At 42.8% G+C, this 8,720-nt stretch overlaps 1 protein-coding gene across 1 annotated transcript; it reads right to left on the minus strand.

Annotated features, from left to right (window-relative positions):
• Positions 1–699: 699 nt before the first annotated feature.
• Positions 700–3,912, minus strand: ess2 (ess-2 splicing factor homolog). The gene is made up of 10 exons (XM_028974018.1): positions 3,578–3,912; positions 3,141–3,309; positions 2,938–3,027; positions 2,637–2,800; positions 2,266–2,383; positions 2,043–2,176; positions 1,851–1,953; positions 1,588–1,697; positions 1,391–1,506; positions 700–1,273 (listed from the first exon to the last, which is right to left on the minus strand). Exons 1-10 carry the CDS (start codon positions 3,710–3,712, stop codon positions 994–996), a joined length of 1,419 nt encoding a protein of 472 aa, XP_028829851.1. The 5' UTR covers positions 3,713–3,912; the 3' UTR covers positions 700–993.
• Between the last annotated feature and the right edge of the window lie 4,808 nt (positions 3,913–8,720).

An 8,720-nucleotide genomic window follows, 5' to 3' on the forward strand; every position in this document is an offset into this window, starting at 1 on the left:
CAGCATAATGTGAAAGTGAGGTTATTGTCATTGTAAAACAGCCCAGCACACGGTGACACAACGAAACGTGTCCTCTGCTTTTAACCATCTCCCTTGGAGCAGTGTGTGGGGACGGTGCTTTGCTCAGGTGGGTAGTTCCAACCAACAACCTTCCGATTATGGGTCTGACTCCTTATCCGCCAGGCCAACCACAGTATAAAGAACTCCTTAAAGAGCTATTTAAGGTATGCTGGGGTAGTGGTACTTGCATCAAACTAACAGCTACAAATAGCAAACCCTGCCATTGGGTCATTATGGACATATGTATATGTGTATATTCTCTGCAGAGTTTCAAACTGAATACCCCTTTTGTTTGTTACTTCAAGTTACAACTTGTGTAACAGGTTCTTAATCACAGTTTTATATTATTCTACGACAAGGTGACAGAGTTGTTTTCACTCTGGGGTATTAACACAACAGCATGCCTAAGTCATGCCAGCTAAACCCATTGCCCTGGCTGCCAGAAAGTGAGCTTTAGCATGGGTGAATCAGTCTATTTTGAGAGCTTGAACACAATATTAATGTTGAATTTACTGAAATATGACAGGTTGTCATGTTTCACATTTTAGGAGCAAAGCCACTGTATCAACCAAGGCCAATGCTCACTTAGTGCGATGTGAACCTGTTGAACCACAGAAAGAAGCAAATTGAATTCAAATATTGAATTCAAATGGGGTTTACATAACGTAAACCCCATTGGTTTTATAAGCACTGATTATGAATGGTAAAAGAGTTCTTACAGTCTCTGAAATTGTTGACAGGCGACAAAAAAACAAAATAAATTAGTATAACTGTACAAAAATTTCACTGTCTGGTGAGGCAAATCTATCGCTCTATATACATGCATACATGTGCTGTTGCTGCATAATAGATCAGCAAACACTCCACAAGTCTAAATCAAAGGTTTAGCTCCAGCTTTTGCCCAGACCATTGTCTTATTGTCTCAGTTATCAGTCAGAAGAAGTCAGAGGCTTTTCTTCGCTTTGGTAGCTGGAGAAGATCATCAGTGATGGAGGCTGGGTCCTGAGATGCCGGGGTCCTGGATTTGCCTGGCGTTGGAGTCCCGTGAGGTGTGGCCAGTCCTCCAAGGGGCGTCTTACAGCCAGTGCTCCTGTGTGAAGGTGATGGGGTGTAGCTGGCCCTTAAGGCTTTATCTGTGTACTTGCTGGATGCCCTGTTGACGAGCCTCTGAAGGGCAGGGGACAGCGCTGGGCTTAGTCCCTTTGGCGTGAGACTGTAAAAAGAAAACTAATTCAGTCTAAAGGACAATTAAATTAGCTCTAATTCACAAAGACATTGGAAAGTAGTGAAGATCTTAGCCACACAGCACTTCCACTCATACCACCCTCACCTTGCAAGGTTTTCGGTGACCTTGCGCAATGCCTCCTGTTTTTTTGCTCTGTTTTTGGCTGCAGCCTCATTTGCCATTTTCAGACCTAAACGCTCTCTTCGACCCGGCTCTGGAATCTTTACAATGAACAACGATTGGTTAATGGACAACAGACAAGCAGAGAAGTATAAACTCACTCAAAATGAATGTGCTTGTACCTTGAAAGATGGACCATGGGTTCTCTCAATGTAAGGGGTGTCTGAGCCTTCTAAGCGAAAAGGGGTGCTTTCAATCTCTCCCCAGGTCATCAAGGGAGATTCAGCCACTCCTGAGCAGAGAGGACATCAGTTATACACAATAAACAAGTCCAACAAGATAAACGTGCAAAGGGTGCAAATAAGGCATGTTTATAAGTAGATGGCAAACATGCAGAACAGCTATTCCCTTATATACACAACAATACATAAACTGGAACACATACCAGGTGCAGGTGAAGGTGTTCCCTCAAATCCATAACCATTGACTTTGGGAGACTCATGCGGAAGGAGCTCTTTTCCATCTGGTCCAACCTTCCCTAGTTTGTACTAAAAAAAAAAAAATTGGAGCATCATGAATAATGTGCCCAAGTATGACAATTGGAAGGAAGTAACTTCTAGACACAAGAAATGCTTACCTGTGCATTAAGGGCAGCCGCCTGCTGTATCTGGCTTTTGTTCAAGGCTTTACTGAAAGGGTCCCCAGAAAACCTCGTGTTCTTGTGAATCACTTCCCTCGGTTTCTTAAAAACGCTGTCATCATCTTTCACGCCTAAAATAAATAAATAACAAATTCTGTTAATTGCCAAATGCCAATTTTAAGTTGTTTTTTTTTTAATTACGATATTTTAAGCAGTCTACCTTCAGGGTAGTACATTAAAGCATTTTTGGCTTTGTATTCCCAGGTCTCCAGACCTGCCTTCACACACTCAAGGGCTTGCTTCTCAGAAGATGGCAATGCAAGGTTTTCTTCATGGCGCTTTAAAAGCATTTAAACACACAATTACTATTATAATGCATTTTGGCACACTTCAATGAGAAAATGAGACCTTAATAAATTCTGCATATTAATCATGTAAATTATGTAATTATGTGCCATTCAATTGTCCACCACTAAATTAAGGCTCTCCAAAAAGTGGTAGGTGAACATATTCAGTAAACGAAATCCTACTTTTAAACTTCTTTCTGACTAAGTATCATGCAAGTACCCCGTTCTAGGTAGATTTGTGTACCTGTCTGAACTCCTCTTCAGCCTCATAAAGCCATGCATGCCTCAATTTCTCCTTGTCCTTCGCAAGCTCCATGATTTGCTCAAAGGACGCATTATCCTCACTTGTGTTTTTAGAAAGGAAACGATCCAGACAGGGAAGCTCCTTCTCCTCATCCTTTTCTGTGACTGAGAGAGAAGAATACAGGCCAGCGATTACGACAATGGTAGACGTGTGATTTACAAATCTTAAAGAAATGTTTTTCAGATGTTAATATGCGCAAACTAAATAAAATAAATCCTGCTACAAAGAATTACACTCTTACCATCTTCTGACCCTCTCATTCCAGCCCTGTGCTTAGATGAAGGAGATGATGGACGGCCCTCCGGTGTCTCAAAAGAAGCTGGTGTCACGTCTTAAAGAGGAATTAAAATGTTTTTAAAAAGGGGCAATTAAAAAAAACGTTCTTACTTTGGAACACTACATGAACACAAATGACTTGCATTCACATCCACAACATTTGCTCACATGGCACAGAGGAACGTGGGGTGAATCTGTTCGGAGTCGATCCATATTTAATGGCTATTTCCCTCATTTTCTCAAGGTCACCATTTTCTTCGGCATTCAGGTAGTCCTTCTGGGCTTGTAGCTTGGTGACATCAGGGAAGAAGTCCCTCTGAATGATCTTCTCTAAACTCTGGAAACACACACATGTAAAGGGAACATGCATATTAAAAAAAAAAAAAAAAAAAAAACGAACGCAGCGCTCTGCACATGCTGTACATCAAACAGGCCAAACGCAACCCAAACCACAGATGCTCACGTTTAATGTGAAATATATAGAAACACTGTGAGTGTAGTATTAATAATAAATAAAAACGTGGTACGCGCACTGGCAACAAACAAGGCGTCGTCGACACGACGTTCGAGTGCCCGCGGGCAGACTGTCGGACCGACGACGTTACCTCTATGTAGTCCTCCTCGTCGAGAACCTTCCTGTTGCTTTTAAGCGGTTCTTCGGCGGGCTTCTTTACGACCAGAGCCAGAGAGTCCGACACAGCGCTCTTCGCAACAACGCCTTCCATTGCGGATAGCTCCATGGCTAACTAACGGGATGCACGACACTATTCCGGCGCCGATCGCGGTTCCTACCGCATTAAAACGGCTTTGTTTGTCTTGCGTTCAATCCGCCTGCTCTTATAACCGTATGTGGCTTGGAAACGTATATAAGATAAAGACGAATGTCCGTAAACACGAGCCACAGCACACGCTCGATGTCCAGCGCCTACTGTTTACGCAACACTGCGTCACATCCGGGCCCGATGACGTCCGATGTACGTAAGACGCCGGATGGGTTGCCAGATATTTTTCGAATTTGCAAAACGAAACTCGGAATTCGTTTAATCTATTATTTATAGTGGTCGAAAAAAAAAACACCCTGCAATGATGACGTCCTCAATTTTGTCTTGAGAATCTAACACTTGGCTTCATTATTTTCTCTAAAATTGGATTTTATTCATTAACGTTACTGCAATACTGCCATCTGTCGAATGTGATGTGGCATCTGACGGGCATGGCTGTAACAAAGCAACAGATCCTCTCGTCATACTTTAGCTCAGTCACATGCAGAACATTCAAGAATGAACATTCAAAAATCGTCTCTTTCAACTAGAAAAATCAAAGTGTCATTACCTGACAATTCTGGACGCTCAGTATCATTCATCTTTAGAAAGAAGTGTAGCTCGGCATCGACAGGCTGTCCAAAGTAATTGCCTATAATCATTCTAACATCTTCATACTCTACACCCTGCTGGCATCATACATTCCAACATCCCTCACATCTGACAGATCTGACATTTCTATTACCCTGGCTGTCACTGACTACAAATAGAAAAAACAATGCAATATTTAGTACAATAGTAGTGTTTTGTGTAGTTAAAGAGCCACATATGACAGCTCACTAGAGGAAGCCCTTCAAACGTGAATCTTTGATGCATTTGCAAATACATTTCTGGTCCAATTTTCCCTGAAATGCACTCAGCCTGCATGAACTACACGAGTCTGCGCCAAACCAGATGATTATCCCTGCGGGGCGTAAGTTCCAGTGACTGATGTGTTAAATCTGACCTTTTATACAAAGCAGTTAACATGTAGCACACATCACAAAGATTGTGCTGAATGTATTTATCTGAATGTAAAAAAACTATTTTAGTGAGCTGAGAGACAAAAAAAAAAAACCCAACAACTGCTATAAACTACACTTTGTGAATGTTCAAAAGTCAAGTTTTAGGAAATAGTGATTTCTTTTTTGCAATTTATCTAGTAACTAGATCACATAGTGAACATTATCATATTGCACCCTTTCATGTAATGATCATTTAATTGGCATAAACAGTTTTTCGCTGAAGCTCAACATAATGGTAATACAATTGTTGGGTGTTATTTGCGATGAATGACTTCTCATCCTGTCAGATTCGACATCACAGACAGACACAGAGCATTTGTCTTTGTTTGCCAGAGAGCTGGCAGCGGGTTGTCTTACAGAAACATAGCCAAATAAAGCAGCAGGACCAAGCAGAACTACGCAGCAGGGAGTGTCACATGCCCAGATGAGAACATGCGGTATGTCTCATCTTTCATTATGCACGCTGATGTAGCACTGAGCCATAGAGCAAAGACAATTACCAGTTTCTACACATCCAGAAGCTGCCCCTTCTAGTGAGGATGTACTCATGCACAGACAAGATTCTATGGAAAATGCCATACACATGTCTTAGTGTTATTTGTAAGGTGTTAAAATGTCATGTATAACTTCATGTTCATATAACGATATCAACCCACATGAGAAGTTGCCTGCATCTTCTCCTAAATCATGTGTGCTCTGCACCTGCTGATGAGCAATTGATCATTTACATTTACGTCATTTACCAGACGCCCTTATCCAGAGCCACTTACAATCAGTAGTTACAGGGACAGTCCCCCCTGGAGACACTTATGGTCTTGCTCAGGGACACAATGGTAGTAAGTGGGATTTGAACCTGGGTCTTCTGGTTCATAGGCGAGTGTGTTACCCACTAGGCTACCACCCTCAGTTCAGTTAATCATAAATAGGTTTAAAAAATGTGTTTGTTCTTTAGCTGTTCTGAAACACAGAAATGCAGAACAGCATTGTTCTGCATTGTTGGGAGCCATTATTCAGTTTCTCCCTATTCCAGAATCCATAATGCACTTTTGCTCTCTGTTACCTCTACACATAGAAACCATGAACACCCTCCTTTATCAGTGTGTTATCATTAATGTGATGTTATATGATGTCTCAGCCATAGTTAATACAAAACTAGTCACGGCTGCACACTGCTACATTTACATTTACATTTACAGCATTTATCAGACGCCCTTATCCAGAGCGACTTACAATCAGTAGTTACAGGGACAGTCTCCCTGGAGCAACTTAGGGTTAAGTGTCTTGCTCAGGGACACAATGGCAGTAAGTGGGATTCGAACCCGGGTCTTCTGGTTCATAGGCGAGTGTGTTACCCACTAGGCTACTACCACCCTACGATTCTGCTCACTGCTCACCAAGGGTGATGGTTAAAGGCAGAGGACACATTTCGTTGTGTCACCATGTGCTGTGCTGCAGTGTATCACAATGACAGTTACTTCATTTTCACCATGACTAGGGCTGTAACAACAAATCGATTACTAAAAGAGTTGGCAACGAACTTCAGAATCGATTCAAAATTGATTCAGAATCGATTCATTGTGTCGCTTCAGAAGTCTGGCTTCATAACAGCTCATTCTACTGAGACGGCCCTTCTGGCTGTTACCGAGCCGCAAAACTGTCATCAGTTCTTATTCTCCTCGACCTTTCTGCAGTATTTGACACAGTCAACCACAAGACTCTCTTTGTCAATCCTGAAAAGGCTTGGAATTCAGGGCTCAGCATGGCAGTGGTTTGCTTCCTACCTTGATGAACGATCTTACCAAGTGACTTGGAGAGGATCCACCTCTGCCTCACATAGACTCTCCACTGGTGTCCCTCAAGGCTCGGTGCTAGGTCCTCTCCTTTTCTCCCTCTACACGAGATGAGGTCATTTCCTCACATGGATTATCCTACCACTGCTATGCCGACGACACACAACTCATCTTCTCTTTTCCTCCCTCTGATCTACATGCTGCTTCCAAAATATCTGCATGTCTAACAGACATCTTGGATGACAGCCCATCACCTCAAACTCAATCCCACCAAAACTGAACCAATATTCATTCCAGCAGATTCTTCACCACATCAGGATCTTGCTATTTACCTGGATAACCTTCTACAACAGCCCGCAACCTTGGAGTAACAATAGACAACCAACTCTCCTCCTCGACTCACATCAGCAATCTTTCCCGCTCATGTAGATTCCTTCTCTACAATATCAGACGAATCCGCCCTTATCAACACAGGCCACCCAGATACTGGTTCAGTCCTTAGTAATCTCACGACTGGATTACTGCAACTCCCTTCTAGCCTCTACAACTCATACACCTCTACACAACTCATACACAACTCATACAAAATGCAGCAGCACGACTGATCTTCAATCTTCCCAGATTTTCCCACACCACCCCTCTGCTACGTTCCCTCCACCGGCTCCCAGTAGCTGCACGCATCAGGTTCAAAATACTGATGCTGGCCTACAAAGCCAAACATGGAGTAGCACCATCCTACCTCACAGCCCTTATTACACCTCGCACTGCACCTCGTATACTCCGAGCCTCCAGTACTGCTCGCCTGGTCCCTCCATCTCTGAAGGTAAAAGGAAGACGTTCATCTAGACTCTTCTCCGTCTTGGCCCCTTGGTGGTGGAATGAACTTCCCCTCGAGGTCAGAACAGCTCAGTCACTGAGCACTTTCACATGGCAGCTCAAGACCTTCCTCTTTAGAGGATATTTAGATTAACTTGTAACCTTCTTCTTGTCTGACTTCTGTATAGAAACTACAACAGAGTGAATAAAAAGATTGTATTCATAGTTGGGGGTCCTGGTGAACTAGAACTGATCACTTCATTGATGGTAACATGGAAGCACGTTGTAAGTCGCTCTGGATAAGGACGTCTGCCAGATGCCTTAAATTTAAATGTAAATGTAAAAAGACTTTAGTTGAGTGCAGAGCAAGTGATGCCGACGCCTCATAGACAGGGTGGACCAAACAAAAAAACGAGCGGAGGTAGAGGAAAGACACAAGACCACATGGGTCATAATTCACCTGCGTTTTACGCTTTGAACTGCGTTTCTAACGCCTGTTCCCTGACGTGGCCAGACGTTAAGGAAAGGCCTGGTCTGTGCAACCTGCTCCACACAACCACGTGTTACGTGGTATTTTTTCAGGTCACACGTGACGCCTGATCAGAGGCCTGGTCCGACCTCCCACGATGAAACGCCGTGCTCGTCCGCCCACGTGACAACAGTACGGCGTGCTGGAGAGGACAGGTGAGGCGAGGTGCCTGTAGTTCGCCTTTCACAGCTGTCCCCAAATTATTTGGCTGCGCATAATGAACCGTGTGCCTTTTGGAAAGTGGATTTCGGCACTATTAATTTGTATGTTTATGGTACAGTTAAAGATGTGACATTCTTGAATATTTTTTTTAAACTACGTTTAAAAAAATAAATAAACAAACAAACAAATAATCGGCAGATTAATCAATTATTAAAATAATTGTTAGTTGCAGCCCTAATCATGAGGTTTTTTCCTTGCATAATTCACTGATTTAACTATCTTCAATTTTTTATGGTCCACAAAATAATCCATCAGATTCGACCCTGTGATGGAGTAAGTGATTTTGGTTAGTGAAAGAATATTAAAGATAAAAACATGATTTTTAGGGCACACCAGCCAGCCCCAACCCCAATAGGCCTTGTTCATCCAATGGGGGGAGGAGGGACTCCTGACCTACTCTTGGTATTACAAACCCAAAAAAACTGGCTTTGGCTGAACAGTGTGCATTGAAGGGTCCCCCTTTCCATGCGAGTAACCACTCTGGCTCTTGCTACCTCTGTAACCCCTATATTTTAGAATTGATGTAACCTAAATAAACCAGGTTATAGCAGGTTTGATTAGTTTCT

This window comes from Denticeps clupeoides, chromosome 3, assembly GCF_900700375.1.
Source record: "Denticeps clupeoides chromosome 3, fDenClu1.1, whole genome shotgun sequence".
Taxonomy (NCBI): domain Eukaryota; kingdom Metazoa; phylum Chordata; class Actinopteri; order Clupeiformes; family Denticipitidae; genus Denticeps; species Denticeps clupeoides.

What these genes read in the sequence shown, in the direction of transcription:
- ess2 (XM_028974018.1), bottom strand. Translation starts at nt 3,712, where the DNA reads ATGGAGCTATCCGCAATGGAAGGCGTTGTTGCGAAGAGCGCTGTGTCG. An exon ending in CCCACGTTCCTCTGTGCCAT is followed by an intron (nt 3,028 to 3,140) that starts GTGAGCAAATGT and finishes TTCCTCTTTAAG; the next exon opens with ACGTGACACCAGCTTCTTTT. An exon ending in CTGAAGAGGAGTTCAGACAG is followed by an intron (nt 2,384 to 2,636) that starts GTACACAAATCT and finishes ATGCTTTTAAAG; the next exon opens with CGCCATGAAGAAAACCTTGC.